Genomic DNA, 18615 nt, shown 5'->3' on the forward strand with positions numbered 1-18615 from the left:
GAAATTACAATGGCAAAATAGTATAGAGATAAGTGACATTTCAACACACGAACACTAGCGCAAATTTTTCCTCACACAAAAGTGCACGCCGATTGAAAGGCTATTCAGATTGCATATGCAAATATTACCCAATCGAATTGGGTAAAACGGGTAAATAATGATAAAACTAACGTCCGGGGCAAGAGTGCAAATATTTTCCTCGCAGTTTCACAACTACATCTACTAAAAAGGCACGCATACATTTGAACGTGATTACCTCTATAGCATCAAGAATGTTTTCAGTCAACGGTACCGCACGCATGGCAATATTGACAATGTTTCAGTACAATTAACAGAATTTTGCATTTCGGTTGAAAATCGTTGGTGCAGTTCTTAATTTTACCACGGATTCGGTAGGAACTACAACAATTTTTTATTGGGTGTAGCCAAAGATGACCTAGGAACGGGTGGTTCGACGAGAAGTGTCAGCAAGAGTAGCCGAAAAATGAATCCGCTGCAAAAAGAAAAGAAAGCATGAGTGAAAATGTGATCCTCATCCGATGTAAGGTTTCAAATCCATAGAAAATTTTGAAAAGCTGCTTGAACTGAATCCTAAAACTCGTTTTTGAGTGTGTACAACTGGTACATGACGCTAGAGGTGAGCCCATCTTCGGTTAACACAAATTGTGAGAACATCTCAGACTTCGATAGTACCTGATATTGGATTTTGAACTCCATGGAGTATGAGATCACTGAATACCAGAATCATTTAGTTCCGTGTGTATTCCTCAATTTTTTGCAGGTAACTTTGGGCTTGTTAGCGGGGACAGACAGTTCTTCACAGATGGTAACAAAGTCTATGATTCGACAGGTTTCGGTGTCTACAACAAATTTCATAACGCCACCTTCATGCTTCAAGGCCCTGTTCTGTATATATTTCTGAGCACACGGCTGTATCTTACACTTTAAAGTACGTTGGCACTCTTCCATCTGACAACTTTTTCATTTTTACCGATAGCTTAGACTCGCTGGAGGCAATAATGAAACCGATGCAGTACTCAGATGATATTTACGAGCATCGCCTTTGACGAATTCTTTGCATTAACCCGTCGAGCTGGTCTGGAGACCTTGATCAGTTGGCAACACAAACGGAGAGATGAGTAGATGGTTGTATTCTATCATCTCACATGTGTCGAAGAAACCGTGATTCAAGGGGATTGATTTAAACCGCGATTCGAGTAATGTCCTCCCTTCCGATTGTCCTTTTTTGTCGTTGTTGGATGCGTCACGAATCAAGAATTGCACATATCTTCATTTGATGACTCCACACACCAATAACTGGACAAACACTTCATTTTGAACATTGAACCTTAAGAATGGGCTTATAGAAATGAAAAATAAAATTGTTCCTTGTTTCGAATTTCTATTCCTGTGTCCTGTACTCAAAAATGTGGCATATCTGGCCTCAAATCCTGCCCTGATACAACATGTAATAATAAATATTCAAATATTATACAATTATAAATTTGTGTTTCTGTTTCAATTTTTAATTCAATATTTAGCCTTATTTAAAAAGTCCATAAAACGCTATCCTAAGCATTATAATTTAAATATTTTACAACAAACTAGTTGCAGAAAAATTAATAGCATACAACCTTTGAGTATCGGCGAAGCACCTACAGATCACACACGAAAAGCGCAATTGGGTTCTTTAGGGGTATCCGGATTATTTCAGATTCGGATTCTCCGCCCAAAAATTAGTCGAAATCCAAAATTTCATAATTTTTGGAGTCCAGGAACTATTTTTAATGCATTTAAAGTCTGTATAGAGAATTTTTTTGTTCGGGTCGAACTGTCATTATAACAATTGAACTGTCATTCTATCCTCGAAAATTAAAACTGTTTTGTTAATTTAACCATCAAAACAAAGGTATTCGAATCCAATAAAATCACGTTATACTCAGAAAAATGAGCTCTTTGGATTAGGCTAAAGAAAATAGCAATATTTAATTCACTAAACAACCCAATTTGATTATTTTACTTTGAATGATTAAATTATTACAAGATCATCATTTTCTGACGACGTTTTCTGAAAACGTCTAGGTAACCGTGGTATATTTTCCACGACGTACCCACTGCACTTAGTATCATATCACAACAGCTGGCGGCCAACAATGAGTAACACAACAACACCCAAGGAAAATAACAAGGTGAAAGCTATCTCTTAGTACCTATCTACTTTGCAGCAACGAAGTACTTTTCCGCCCACATCCCGACGTTGCAATTTATTCTTCCATTTCCCATTTCGAACCCTCTCTCGGCATCAGAAAGAAAAGGTTGGTAGTGATGGGAGATGGTAACGAAGGTTTCCGGCCACCTTTTCACTAAACACTCTTTTCCCCAGTGGAAGGATGGATGAACGAGTGGAAAACAACAGTAGGGTAAGAAATCAAACTTTGAACTAGTCAAATTGTAATCTTAATTTGAACCATTTCAAAATTCATTAAAACGAAGTATTTTTCAGGCAAATGTTGTCCCGAAAAAGATGTTAAACAGCTTTCCGTAATATAACCTGATAACATGGACTTTAAAAGCATTGAAAAAAGCGTTTTTTGTCATGGAAAACAGGCAATTGAAAAATCACTGTGATTTCACCCATTTCCCCCAACAGAAAGCACATTTTCGGTGCACTCGTACAGCTCATGCATTGTATCACACGCAATATGTGAACACGTCAAATGAAAGCTTATTTATCGTAGAATCGACCAACCGAATAATATTCCGCATAATTTGTCATAAAATTATCAAATTCAAGTGATTTTTACTTGGAGAATGTTATCTTAAGTTGAACCATTTGTAATCTAAATTTGAACTAGTAAACGGGGGTGAGCTTCTAGTGTTGGCCTGTAGATTGCGCTAGTGGTTGCTTTGTTTACTCTTGGGGGATGAAAAATTCCAAATTTAGTTTCCAAATTCCTAAAGAATTTCGAACATTCTGAGTTGAGATTCCGCTGCCTAATGAAAAATAGGTATGAGAATTAGCAGATTCATGTGATTTTTCATTGTTTAGCATGGAATTGGCTGTTTTGTGAGTTGCTCGAGCTGCTGCCGCCAGTAGTTCAAATTAAGATTAAAATTGGTTCAAATTATGATTACGATGGTTCAAATTAAGATTAAAACCATTGTTGATGAAACATCAAATATTTCAATGAAATTCGGTGCAAATACAAACTTTTAACCATTTAACAGAAAGCTTATACCCGTGGCTTTCATGTATATACGATTTTGCCGTAGTAAATTATTTCCATGTGGGAGAAAAAATCACTTAAAATTTGCACTGCTTCAGAAAGCCGCAATTTGGTTCAAATTTTGATTACCTACCCTATCAGACCTACACTCGGACTCGACACATATCTCTTCCATGCCAGCCAGCAGCCCTCGCCACGCCACCACCCACGCAAGATTGGCTTTTTGCAATGTGTTGCGCTGCACCCGGAGAGCAAACATCAACCCGATGCGATGATGCCGTCATTGCACAAATCACATATCGTTAGGATCAAATCGATTGGCAGCTCAATGGGTAATGGGAGAGAGCATATGTATAATGTTGTGTTCAAGATAATATCCGCTACATATAGTAAACTAATAGACACCGAAAAGCTCATCGATCTTGATTACCGTCGCACAATGTACGGAAGTGGAAAGTGAAGCGAAATGGATTCAAGGATTTGTGAATTAGGGTCAAGAGGTCAAGCGCTTGAGCGGTCGTCCGTCTATCTGTGATTTAGTCGAGTGACATGGGTATGAATGGTGAATATTTGTGGGAAAAAAGTGGAAACCTCAGGAGGACACACGTACCGCCGAGGCTGGAATTCAATAACGTTTTTACGGCATGTGCTAAAGATTAGATAGTATTTTAACAAAAATCAGCCAACAAATCTACGTTCGCTCGTGCAGGCTGATAATGGATCAAAAATGGCGAAAGCGGAATACAGTAATTTCATCTTCCAATAATAACATGTCACATTGGCTCTAATTTGAAGTTTAGCTAGAATGATTTTGTATATAACAAGCTGTGGGCTGAAACACCTGATAGCAAATAATTAAAAGATAATTATAACACAATAAATATCGATATTGAAATTTCAACTAAATAATGAAAATTTGTGACTTTATCTAATAGAACACAAATTTGAATTAACCTACAACCATTAAGCACGCAAAGTATCGAAACATCTGTTTTTAACCAGTGCAAGTGTACACGGTGACGTAAACGCGTCTAGATGGCAGAATCGAAACAAAATGCTGAGCTTACTTCCGAATTTTTGATAAGAATGACATCGTAAGTACGTAAAGGCACGCGCTACACAGTAGGTTCTCTTATCTTATCAACAACTGACTGCCACCTCGCGAAACTCAGGCACAATAAATGATTGATTTATAACTTATCTTCCGATTTGCAATTCCGATGCTATTAGAAGGATTATTATTCAGTTGCAATTTCTTTGAAACGAGCGGATGTTGTCAAAATTATGAATCAGCCAATCAATCACAGCAATGGTTTTGAAGATCTGGATTCCACGACGTGTTTCTGTTGTAAATATTCATAAGGAAATCGATAAGTGAGTTTATCAACGGTGCACTCTAAATCAAGATTATTTTTTTCCAATATCTTATTTTTTTTGAATTAAGTATAAACCACTTTGGGCCACTACGACTGCAGCTAACTGAAATAAAGTTTTTTTTGTTAGATTTCCATTAAAAATCCTTTTTCAAAGGTAATAATTCTTTTGTATATCACAAAACTTTTTGTGATAAATATTAAATATGAAATATCTAAAATTTGCAACATGCACCTTAACGGCATCTCCAGGAGCGTTTCAGTTCTAGTTATATTTTTGAAACGGTTACAAAATTTGTAACTGTTAAAAATAGAACTCAAACATGGGCGTCTTCAGCAGCAGTTCTAAATTCTGCATACTTCTTAAGGAAATTGGTAAATTTATTTGTCAACGACCTAATAAATCATAAACCTCGTTGGACTCGGTAGAATGATGTTCGCAGAGGGCACACATATGATTTGCCATGGCAACAACATAAACAGAACGCGTCAAAATCTTGTTTCAAATTTGTGCAAAAATAGAACGGGATCATGCAGTATTGTGTTGTTCTTTGCTGTGTATGCATCGCTCCTGCAAGGAGTGAGTATGGCAGTATAATCGATCGCGTTCGCTATTGTCTCGAGTGGAAATCAAAACAATAGATGCGCGGGTGTTTAGTGTTCAGTATTGTGTTGTTCTTTGCAGAGAAGAACATTAATCAAGACAATTAGATGATCGGCATTGAACCACAAAAACCACACAATTGGTGAGATCTTTCCAATATTATTTATTTATAAATAATTCTACTTCAGTATATACAGGGTGTTAGGTTCCCGAGTGCAAACTTTTTAAAGGGTGATAGAGGACCATAAATGGAGAAAAAAATTGTTCTACGCATATGGTCAAATCTCAACCGTTACGTAGTTATTGAACTTCCCATGTTTATGACTCTTATTGCCTTAACTGGCAATAACTTGAAAATGGTCAAACATATCGAAGTTTTTTTACCCTTATTCGAAAGATTATTGAATTTTCTAACAAATGGCATCTTTGAATCGATTGGTTTAGTTAAATAACTAAGTTTTCTAGAGCAAAATGGCTAAAAATAGTGTAATTTTATTGGTTGTTGTCAATTATCTTTGAAACATGCGTAATAAATTAAAATTCTTTCTTTGGCAAAGTTGTGGCCCCTATTCCACTCTACAATTCGTTCTTTGACGCCAAACTTCTAACTCTTATCGTTTTCTTGCAATTTTGATTTAAATGTGCGACACAATGCGCAAAAAAGTGCTTTCCATGACAGTTGCAAATTTATGATCTGTAATGCGATGTTAAAATCGAAATTGCAACAAAACGATAAGAGATAGAAGTTTGGTGTCAAAGAACGAATTGTAGAGTGTAACAGGGACCACAACTTTGCCTTAGGAAGAATTTTTATTTATTACGCATGTTTCAAAGATAATTGACAAAAACCAATAAAAATACACTATTTTTAGCTATTTTGCTCTAGAAAACTTAGTTATTTAACCAAACCAATCGATTCAAAGATGCCATTTGTTAGAAAATTCAATAATCTTTCGAATAGGGGTAAAAAAACTTCGATATGTTTGACTATTTTCAAGTTATTGCCAGTTAAGGCAATAAGAGTCATAAACATGGGAAGTTCAATAACTACGTAACGATTGAGATTTGACCATATGCGTAGAACAATTTTTTTCTCCATTTATGGTCCTCTATCACCCTTTAAAAAGTTTGCACTCAGGAACCTAACACCCTGTATTTGCTATATAACTGCATAAAAGTTGAAAATTCGCTATTTTCAACATCCTTTCATCTATTGGAAGCTGCTTCAGTTCTGGGCTCTTTCTAACTCTCTAAAATAAAAACTCTCATTTTTGAGTAACACCCATGCCGCACAGGGACTGTGTTGGAAACACACATTTTTTAAAATTGCTCGTACGCTCACATTTTTGCAAAATATCAATATTTTTCGGTATTTGAAGGTGGTTTATAAACCCAGTGAGTTTGCCATGTCGAAATTATTGCAAAATACATGCTCATGTGAGCGTACGAGCAATTTAAACAAAATGTGTGTTTCCAACACAGTCATGTGCGGCATGGATGTTTACTAAAAATGTGCAGGCCGAACACATTTTTGAGCGTAGCCGTTTTTGCGTGAAGTTGGTGAAGGGATTTATAAATGATTGCAAGGACTTGGCCAGGTGTGTGGAGCTGAGTGAATCTATGACATTGTAAATAGTAGCGACATCAGCAATGTCAATGGATATATTCAACTTTGCAACTCCATCCATGATTTGTGCAAGTATTCATGCTATGCTATGCTATGCTAAATAGAACGGGGTCGTATGCCAGTTACAAATTTTGAAACAAAACTGTTCGAATTTATACATTTGAAACGCCTGCTGAAGATGGTCAAGATGCAGTTCCAGATGCATTTTAAAACTCCCATACATTTTATAATGCTCCTGGAGATGCCCTAAGCATTCAGAGTATTGAAGTAGCAAAATAAGTTTTATGATGTTTTTCAACCGAATGCTTTCAAACTACATATTTTTTCTACTAAACTATTCTCCTAACTGAGAGCTTGAGATTGAACCCGTCACCTTCAACATCAGTAGGTCGGCTCTAGAGGCACGTTCTCCTCCATTTGGGAAATTTGTGCCATAAAGCTACAAAGTAACTATTGCAACGCCGAGCGTATAGTAGAACCCCATCTTCGTTGGTCTTGGGCCACTGGCGTAGCCACGGGGGGGGGGGGGGTGGGGTTTAGGGTTAAACCCCACCCCCCCAGAGCCAAAATTTGTGGCACAAATTTTCAGTATGAAGTGCTCTGTGTCGAAAAAAATTTTCGGCTGCGCCGCTATTTTCAAACTATGAATACAATTGCTCATTAATGCTTACAAAATGTAAGTGTCAAATCAAAAAAGGTATCATTGACCGTAGAAAACCCCTCCCAGAGACAATTTCTGGCTACGCCACTGTCTTGGGCAATGTTCCTGCAGTTTCCCCGAACGTGTAGGGATCGCAGATCTTCTTCAACCGCGTGCAGGCTGCGCGTTCGCGGCCACCCACGAATTCGCCGACCTCTACCTGGTTCCCTGCTGAATATTGTTTACACTATTCTTTTCTCCGACATTTGCACTACGTGTCCACGTCCAGCCCACTGCACTATGGGCCAGAAATCGAAATTTCACGACAAAAGTCAACTTTTTTTTTTCCAAGATCAATAAATTTGCATATATGAATGATTGTTTGGCCTATGTTTAATTGTATACCGAGTGACTTTTCCGATTTGTAACAAAATTGTATCGTTGTTTGTATGGAGAAACTTCTTATAAGTGAAAATTATCGATTTTAATCAATATTAAGAGAAATGCGATTTGTGGTGATAAATGTGTCCAACAACGCAACATTTCCTAACAGTAGACTAAGTATATTTTGCATATTTGATGCACAAATGGCGATGCTTTCAATTTTTAAAACAATTTTTACAATATTTACTCAAATTTTACGGTTTATTTGCCAATTTGTTCAAAAAGTAGCAATATTCGACCGTATTCGACATGCAACCGGTCTAGGAAGCTAGTTTCAGGGCTGTTAAAAAAGTGTCGATTTAGAAACCGCAAAATCCGCGCCAAGCCATTTAAAATCCGCGCCGAGGTCATCAAATCCGCGCCATTCAAAACATATGGTTTTGATGACTCAAATTCATAAAAAAAAACAGTTTTTTTCCAGAGAAAATCAACTATTTATGACTTTTGTTGCACTCCTGGTGAAAAGCATTTATTTTGATAAATTGATTTTGAACTATTGACTGTCAAACGATAAACTGCAACGATCGACGCGCCACCATCCTTCGAATAGTGGTGGGTGTAGGTACCTTTTTCGCGGTGTTGTTTGCGGTGAAGCAACACCGCGAAAAGGGTACCTGTGCTCTCCAACATTCGAAAAATGGAGGCGCGTCGATCGTTCTACGCTAGCGATTTTGCGGTGGGGTGATGACATTTGGAGGCGAATTACTAATAAATTCATGACTTTGGATGACAACATCTAAATCTAACAAGAGCATGCTGCAAACAGTCTAGTTGTTTTTAAATTGGAATAAAAAAGTGTTGGAACAATAGTTCTTTGATTGATTACACTAGTTTACAAAATAAAACGAAAGTCGTGAGCTTCGGTCAACGACCAAAATTTTTGAAGTATAATTTAGCACTGATATCGAAAAAGTGCTTCAAAAAATTTTAAGTAGAGCAGTTTTTGAGTTTTAGCTCAATATTAAGTTTTACAACTTTTAAAAATATGAAATTTACCAAAATTCAACCAATTTCAAATCTTTTTCCATAAATTGAAAGCTGAATACAATACCATTCGATCATCTGAATGCAGGTTTTGCGTTAGATTGATGAAATTCAAGATATTGGCGAGTTTTTGGGACAATCTCCTTAAATTTTAGCCAAATTTCCAAAAATATGTGAAGAAATGTATTTTTTTTTCAATAAAAAAAAAACAATCTAAAAATTCTTTCTCAACGTTAATTTGATATACAGTGTATAAAACAATTGTCCGTACAGTAATTTTTTGGTGAAAATAATTTTTCATTTAAATGTTTATAACTTTTTTATACGTCAATCAAAAACGCTGAAATTTTGACCAATTATAACCCATATATTAAAGCTCCATTGGTAAAATTTTGAGCGATATCGAATAAGTTTTCTGAAAGTTATATAACTTTCAGTAAAACTCATAAGATTTTTGAACACATTTTCAAAACATTATATCTCAATATGTACTTGATGAAACTTTTTCAATTTTTTTGTGTTACAGCTTATACCTAAGGCTTTCATATGCAGCTTCGTTTGAAGTTTTATATCCACTACAAAAAATATGAAAAATCTGTATATGTACAGAGTGTCATTTGGATATTTATCATATTTTGATCAATAAAAGTGCTAAGTGTTTTCAACTTTTTTAAACTCTCTTAATGTAATATTTTTATACAGGACCTACTAAACTACATATGAAGAGTAGGTCCTATGGATTTTTCGTTCAGTCAATGCACTTTTATTGGTGGAAAACGTTTGGCAGATTATATGTCCAAAATATAGTAAATTTTTAAACATCGTCAGCTACATAAGCACATTTTTCATATTTTTTGTAGTGAATATAAAACCCCAAACATAGCTGCATGTGAAAGCCTTAGGTATAAGATGTAACACATAAAAAATTGAAAAAATTTCATCGAGTACATATTGCGATATAATGTTTTAAAAATGAGTTCAAAAATCTTATAAGTTTTACTAAAATTTCTATAACTTTCAGAAAACTTATTCGATCTCGCTCAAAATTTTACCAATGGAGCTTTAATATTTGGGTCATGATTGGTCAAAATTTCAGCGTTTTTGATTGACGCATAAAAAAGTTATAAACATTTGAATGAAAAATTATTAAAAATAGAACAAAAATCGATTTCAAATCATTAACCTTGTATGGAAAGTCGAAAAAATTTCCGCTCTACTGTAATTTTTTCCGTCGCGTTTTCGAACTCAGGGCATGATTCTACACCAAAAATGACCATCAGCTTACCGAGTTCAAAAATGCTGTAAACTAGTGTTATCAATCAGAGTGTCTACTATTTTACGAAAAAAGGAGCATTCTTGGCGAAATTTTGAAATAATTTATAATTATCATTATGGAGGAAATCCTGAAAACCCAAAATATCATTTGAAAGAACTGCAAAAAATTTCAGAAATTTTTTTAAAAATTTATGGGGCTTATTATGTAAATATACAAATGGAATAATATTACTGAAATTTATTGATTAAATCACCACTAAATTATATTCCTCAGGGTGATATTTATGAAAAATGGAAACATTTTATAAATAAATGTCTCGCAAATGTTCTGAACATTAAGCAAAAGATATGTAGAAAAAAAAAATTATTCATTGGAAAATGTATGATAAGAGTTTCTGGCCATACAACACCCTGGGACATTCTATAAGGAATTCAGCAAAAATGTCCTCAGTATTAGGATTTCGAAAGCTTCAACGATTTGGCAGTATTCTGTATTCTCCAAAAAAAAAATCCAAAAATTCTACCAAAAAACCCTTTACTCTTTAATAATTATGCCCGCAACGCCCCTCTCAACGGGTGCTCCGATTGGAAATCATAGTTTTTAGCAAAAAAAATGTTCGGCAGAAGTTCCACTAATAATTGATTCAGGAATTTGGACAAGTCCGTCATTCTGAAACTCATCCATAATGAATCAAGAAAATTTCGCTTGTTTAAAAAAATTTCTTTTAATTAATATTCTATCCAGAGTTTTTCAAAAGATTTTTCCATAGAATTCTCTAAAAATACAATCGTAAAATCGCCAGGACGTCTTATCTGATATTTCTGCTTTGATTTCTTACGACAAACACAGTCTACAAAACCAATGATTTTCTTTACGAGATTGTGTTAAAATTGACTAGAAAATTCAACCAAATGTTTCTCCAAAATTTCCGGCAGACGTCTTTTTGCAAATTCCTAAAAAAAATGCTTCCAGGATCACCAAGAAATCTTACCATGATTTTTTCGAACTTCAGGCATTACTCTGTAAGTTCCGTCAAAAATTTAAATTCTATCCAAAATTTTAGCCATAAATTGATTTCGGGGTTAAGACAGAAATTACTTCAAGAGTTTGACTAAGCAATTCAGAAGAGAATCTTCTCAGTTTTAACGACCATTAAGTGCAGTGAAGCTTATTTAGCACTCCAAGCTAGGGACTTTTAACCTTGCTATTATTAACATTGTTTTACGGAAGTACAAAATCCCATAACTCTAATTTGAAAATATATTTTTTTTATTGCGTTGGGTTCCTTGTCTAAATGTTTGATGTAAGTGCATTTGAAATAGATTTCGGCAAAATCCGTGACGAAAAAACCGCGAAAAATGCAAAATCCGCGCCACCTGTAACAGCCCTGTAATTTAGACTCTTCTTTTTCAGATGCTACAGTTGATAATTTATTTGAGTTTACCTCCAAATATTTTTGATTTTACCACATTTTTTTTCTGCGTGTTATGTTTATTTTACCGGGTAAAATTTGGTATAGTTAGCAAGTTTTACAGAACTTCGTTAGAGTTTGACAGATAAAAGATAACATTTTATCGAAATTTGGTACAAGAAAAATTATAAAACTAGTCGATTTTATCATTTTCCAGGGTTCTTGTAAGAGATGGCTGTGCATGTGTAGACTAGACTATATCGCGTGAATGATTCTACAGAAAATCATTGAATTTATTTCTGGCAAAATCCCGTGTACAATTTTCTACGGGATTCATAAACGTTTCTAAGAAAAATACCCAATGTGGGAAATTTTTTTTTTATTCTTCAATCATTAACCTAATTTACAGCTCTTTTGTCCACTAGGGCACTGCGCGAGCGATTCCAATTGGAAGCTGTACTTACACTTTGTACAGCGTCTAAATGTATTCTATTCTAATTCGACTATATTGAACTGGTTGCCATTGCGCTGCTTTCACTTTCTACCCTATCATGATAGAATGATGAGCACGAGGATGTTGATGCGTGGCTGTTGGTTGTTCCTTTTTCCAGTCCGATTGAGGGGTCCATTATGAGTTGTCATTCACCGATGTCCAAGAATCCGGGTCCATTTGAGCCATGGGCTCAGAAGAGGGTCAGGGGGAAAGAGCAACTGACGAAAATGCCGGGGCTGGGATCCAACCCATGACCATCTGCTTATGAAGCAAACGTGTGATCAATTGCGCCACGGGCCCCGGCAATGTAGGAAAATGTTGTTCGATTTTTGTAACACTGGTTGGTTTTAACGTAGACACTTTGGCGCAATTTTGTTCTGTGAATTGCGAACCCCTTTCTATATTGGTAGCTGTTCCCAAGGCTGTTCCCAAGGCTGTTCCCTAATGATGAAGTTCATTTGTGTCTCATTCCTACGTTGGTGGATGTTTTTGATGCAGTGTAATACGCCTGCGTATGTTGTACTTAAGCTATCTACATCTGTACGTTTGTTTACCGTGTTGTTTGTATTGTACTGCACAACAAAAAAACGAAAAACATATCGTAAGTAGGGAACAAGTAACAACATTCTATAAGTAAAAGTATACCTTTTTAGTTTCCCCTGAAGAAGACACCATCCAAAGTGTCGAAACGTCGGGTTAGATAACAACTCGTTTTGATGCATTAAGACTGCGTAGCCGTCAAATCCGATTCGCATAGAATACAGTCGATTCCCCCATCAATATCGGTATTCTATACGTTTTTAGCCAGTTCAAATCGTAATTTTCAAAATTGTGATTTATAATATGTTTGTGCCTAAATTTAAAATCTAATTGTTGAATTAAACATACGGACAATGTAAAGTTGCCATCCGGATAATCTTTATTACGCATTGCAAGAAAAATTATCGCGTAAAGTTGTGCAAAAACGCTAATAGATATGCGCGGTTGCATTTAATCGTTTCGGTGTCTTCTGCGCGGGTCATCTTGAGCTAATTTCCGCACTTATTGTGGAAGAAACAAGCATGATATGATGAACTAGCGACGATCTATGAGCGATTTTGGACTTTTTCACGCGATAATCTACGGCGAAACGCGCAATATCACTCTCAATTCAGAAACCGATCAATGCTTATCATCAAATGTTTGGATTTTGGAATTTCTGCGTGAGGCTTTTAATAAGAGGATTTATGTATGGTATAATTGTGAAATTGTGTAAGAGTCTGGATTTGAAGTGAGTAAAATGCTAAATTTTGGTTTGGGTTTACATTTTGAAGGCGTTATACATCAATTAAGAATTCCCGATCATAAACAGAATTCCCGACTAATTAATTTGAGTTCCCGACTTTTTCCCGCATTTCCCGAGTCCGTAGCCACCCTGGAAAAGGGTTTGCGGTTCTGGCGAACTGGCTCTTAACTCCAATATAAACACTTTTGGAGGACGATTTGCGGACCCTTCGCAGAGTACGAAAGCGGAGACACACAGCTATGGACTAGTGTGGGTCATCGGAACCGTTTTCTCAGATCAAAGCTTTTTTGGTTCCGCTTCGGGTCCTGAGTATCTGTGCAAAATTTGAGCACGATCGGTTGCGTCTACACTTGCAATTGAAATTTGTATGTGATTTTGTATGGGAAAGCATACTTTTTTGCATTTTAGCCATAAGTTGGAAAAGTTTGTCTGAAACTTTTTAACCGATACTGTAAAATGATAGCCTAGGATGTTCTGAAAAACTTTGTTGAAGACCGCAAAGCGATCCGATGCTTGTGAAAATAGTTATAACCAACGAACCGCATGCATGTGTTTATGTTTTAACATGTAAAGGAATAACAATAGCAACAAAATCATGCTGTTTCGCCAAGCAATGTCATCGTTATAACTTTTTTCATTAGCATCAGATCACTTCGCGGTCTTCGACAAAGTTTTTCAGGACACCCTTGGCTATGTTTTCACTTTATCGGTTATATGGTTTTAGAAAAATTCGAGCTTGTTATGAGAGAAATGCAAAAAAGTGTGTTTTCCCATGTAAAACCCCATACAAACTTCAAACGCGATGCGCAAAACGTAGACATAACCGATCGTGCCCAAATTTTGCACACTTATTTGGGTCCTGAAATGGGATCAAAAAAGCTTTGATCTGATGGGATACCATTGCATTTTTCATTTTTCCATATAAACGATGGCCCACTCTACTATGGACCGAGAAGAATGGAGACGGCTCCTACGTACAACAGAGGACACTCAGACCTTAGGTAAGTAATAAAGTACGAAACACTTTTTAATTCTTTGTTGGCTCTATGTATGTATGTATGGTAACCACTTATTGTTGCAGGGCACAGCCGTTAGACAATAGACTGTCTTCTCTACATGTGTGGATCCAGCTGAACTGCAGATTTTATTCAATCATTAATGTATAAAATGATTATGACCTCAAGCCTGCTGTTCATCCAGCCATCACATCATATAGAAGGATGTCTCAATAAGTGGGAAAGGACTCTGCCTTGCTCCGCAATATGTTGAAGATAAGAAGTTGGCAATTCCACTCTTCCCTTCCATATTACTTCACTCAGGCATCCTGTTAAATATATTTATTTATGGAATATGTTTCTATGATAACATTTAAAGTAGAAGACACTTACCATTATCTTGATGTTCATAAAAATATACGGCAATCTTACCTTTTGTGACATTTATTGATTTTACTTAGTATTTATGCTTTCAAAATTGTATTATTACCTCCCAATACATTAATCCGATTGAAACCGACGGTGGTGTACTTCAAACCTGGTTTCAGAGAGCCGCTACCCCTCTCACTAAGTTTCATTCCTTCTTTTCCTTTTCCAATGCTTGTATGTTTTGTCATTACTATCCTCATCTGATTCCCTATCCGAAATGTCACTATCCTCTTTTTTATAAATCTCATCTAACTTACTTTTCAGTTTTTCCCTATCCTTCGAAAGTTCTTCAAAGCTGTCCCTATTCATGTTTTCATATTTAAGAAAATCCTGTTCTAATGATTTTAGCCATGTCTGAGAGGGCCGTCCCTCTTTCTTCTTCCTATGATTTAGTTTAAAAGCTAACTTGAGAGGGTGGTTCCTTTCTCTACGCATCACGTGGCCAAAATAGCTTATTCTTGCCACTCTAATTCTTCTGTTTATAGTTTTTCCGTCTAATAACTTTCTCGCGTTGAATTTTAGGTTCTTTGGTTTTCTGCAATATTGGTAAATGTTTCTAAGAATTAACTTTTCATAATTAGCTATTGACACCCTACTTTTCTTTGTTAATACTGATACCTTTGTTCCATACAACAACGATGGCCCTATTACTGTTTTGTACATCAATTTACCCAGCTCCCAACTTGGTTTGAATGACTTACAAAATTCTGTTACAATTCTAGAAGATTTAACTGTGTTCAGACATCTTTGCTTACAAGTTAATTTTCTGTTAAGAGTGGCTGTCAGACAAATTCCCAAATAACCTTAAAAATTTTATTATTTAATACCATCTCTTTTGGGTGTTGTGCTTTATCGTTGGGATACCTGATCAAAACCTGACTTTTTTCGCAATTGATTTCTAGTCCTACTTTTTCCAGCTGAAGTTCTATCTGCTCTAGGATTTTTTCTAATTCCGCTTTCGATCTAGCTATTATGAGAATGTCATCTGCGAATACTAAAATCAATGGTAGGATCAAAAGGTGTATATCCATCAACTTTAGTTCTGAGATTTCTTCGGCTACCTTTTTCATGACATCTTGTATTAAGTAATTGAAGAGTAGTGGGGAGAGTGGGCATCCTTGTTTTATTCCTCTTCCTCTTTTAACCTCGCCTGAATATTGATTCTCCCACAAGATTCTTGTAACTTCATCTTTAACACAACTCAAAACTCTATCAACTAACCTCGATGGCACTCCTAACTTAATTAGTATCTCTCCTATGGACTGTATTTTGACATTATCAAATGCTTTGCTAATATCTAACGCTAGAATGTATAAATCCTTTCCAGAATTCCAGTGTTCTTCCATCATTCGCCTAGCTACAAATATATGATCGTCAGTAGACCTATTTGCGGTAAACGCAGCTTGATGCAAACCGGGTGGCCCTGCATACGTATTCAATTGCTAGACTAACCATTTTGCATATATTTTGTAAGCTACATTGCACAATGAAATTCTCCTGAGATGTTCTGCTTCTGAGGCTCCTGACTTCTTCGGTATCGGGATTTGGGTTGATTTTTTTCCGTTCTTTTGGCATTTTATTTTTTATGTATACTGTCTGAATTATTTCTACTAGCTTCCCTACTGTATCCTCATCAGCTGACTTCAAATACTCGCTAACCACTCTATCCGATCCTGGAGACTTTCCGTTACATGTTGAAAACAAAATGCTCTCTATTTCCTCTTTTGTAGGAGGGTTCGGCAACAGTGTAAAATCTTGTTCAGTGCAATACTTAACCTCGGGGCCTTCACACGATTTTAGAATATTATCCCATACCCGGTTACTAATCAGAGCTTTTTTATGTTTCTTTTGCCTCACAAAACCCTTCAAATATTTGTATGTTTTCCTGATCCTTACCCCTGCATCAAAATCATTTAGATTCTTAAAAAAGTTAGTTATCTCTTTTTCTTGGTGTTCTTTAACTGCTTTTTGATATTCTTGTCTACAGTTACCTACCCTATATCTATAGTTAATCATGTCCGGATGCTTCTTTGCTACCCTTAATGCTGTTCTCAGCTTATCTAAAGCTTGTCTTCTCCGTGGCGGAGTACGAAACACTTTTTAATTCTTTGTTGGCTGTGGTCCAAAAGGGATCGCTCTGATGGCCGCTTTATTTTTTTATAAGTTCGATATTATGTACGTTACATGCCGTTACAATCCATCTTCTATTTCAATTCTGAATGTATTAGATAATCGAGGTATCAACTCTGAACAAAATCAACTAGCTAGATTCAATATACTACAAATTCTTGATCGGGAATGTTAGTGCCCAAAATAAGGTCTCAGTTATTAATGCACCTCTCTATCAGGGAATCGATGAACTCAAATCATTTTGTTGTTCATGTAGTGCACCTGATTTTGTACCTTGTGTAGATAAAGGTATATCACCGGCCAGCAAGCACTAAAACCGGTTTTCTCAAAAACTCGCACCTTTCCATTCTGACCCAGCACCCAGGTCTACGTGACTGCAGCAGAGGTAAGCGCGTGATGTCGTCTCTCTTTTGAATGCTTGTTTGTCAACATCATATAGCCACATGAAAACACTAGCGATTGTGGAACAAAAACACGACTATAATGGGGATTCCCCCTCAACGGACTGGCAACACTTCCTTCGAGTACAAGTTCCATCCTTGATGAATGGGGACGGGAGTCAACCAGCTGCTAGCGATTCCCGCTATTCAACCTTCAAAAGCACCCATCTTGCAAGCCAACCTTGATTTGAGCGTTGCCCTCCCTCGCCTCAGACCCACATATCTTTCTCCGTATTTGACTTACCTTGTACGGGATAACTTTTGGCATCAGAAATGGAAACCGTCCCACTGTGGTCGTGTGGTCCGAACTGCTACTGCTGCTACTCTCCGACAATCCATTGGCAAGCCTCGCCAGCAACGCAACAGATAGAATCGCCAGCGCTGAGGCTACCATATGGAAGTTTTCCAACCTGATGTGCATTTTCTCCTGTGATAAACCTGGCTTCTGAGCTAGTGAGACGTTTTCGCACTAGGAACACCTTGAACCTTATAGCCAAATTTGCTTCACTTCTTCACGGCGGGCACACAATAAAAGCACCTTTTACGCTTCACAGCACTTGAACTCTAATTTCTTCGATATTCTTCAGCACACCACCAGCGCCAGTGAGCACCATCAAGGAATCACCAGACCATCCGCAAAGCAATTAGCATCGCCACACATCATCCATCCGTCCGGAAATGGGAAGCGAAGTTGACAACGTAGATAGGTACCTGCTCCACGTACGCGAGGGAGACACTCTAGTAGAGAAATTTTACGCACGAATTGAACTACTAAACTCGCGAAATCGCATCCAGCACTTATTGAAGAAAAAACAAGATTGACACTTGCGTTGCAATTTAATCTATATGATGTGCGGTTTCGCGTCTTGTCCGTGCTAGATTCAGAAGTTGTCTGCGAGCGTGAAGCGAGTTTTCTGAATACCTATGCTTCTTCTCCACCGCACCGCACCAAATGTGTGTGCATGGTGTGTTGGCTTTATGCTCTCTCGCCTCTCTCGCTAGAAGCCAGTGTGGGAGCCCACCGACCGTCATCGACACTTGTCGTCATTAGAAAAGCTATGCTGGGGGTGGTCGCCGCCATACTGCGGGAAAGTCTCAATGAAAGCTTTTGTATAGCACTTGTTGCCAGTGTGCCTTTCTTTGAATTGTATCTAAATAAATATTATTACTGTATTATTATTCTTCTAATTGACCAATTGGCTCCACCCCACTACCCCGAACGCCATTACCCCGAACGCCACTACCCCGAATAGGCCA

General features: G+C 36.9%; 1 protein-coding gene across 1 annotated transcript in view; it reads right to left on the reverse strand.

The window, feature by feature from the left end:
* LOC109418106 (peptidylglycine alpha-hydroxylating monooxygenase) overlaps nt 1-18286 on the reverse strand; it is a 76336-nt gene extending 58050 nt beyond the window's left edge. Inside the window, exon 1 of the mRNA XM_062854021.1 lies at nt 17603-18286. Within this exon, the coding sequence (XP_062710005.1) occupies nt 17603-17779 (177 nt within the window). The 5' untranslated portion in view covers nt 17780-18286. The remainder of the gene's footprint in view (nt 1-17602) is intronic.
* Between the last annotated feature and the right edge of the window lie 329 nt (nt 18287-18615).

This window comes from Aedes albopictus, chromosome 2, assembly GCF_035046485.1.
Source record: "Aedes albopictus strain Foshan chromosome 2, AalbF5, whole genome shotgun sequence".
NCBI classification, from domain to species: Eukaryota; Metazoa; Arthropoda; class Insecta; order Diptera; family Culicidae; genus Aedes; species Aedes albopictus.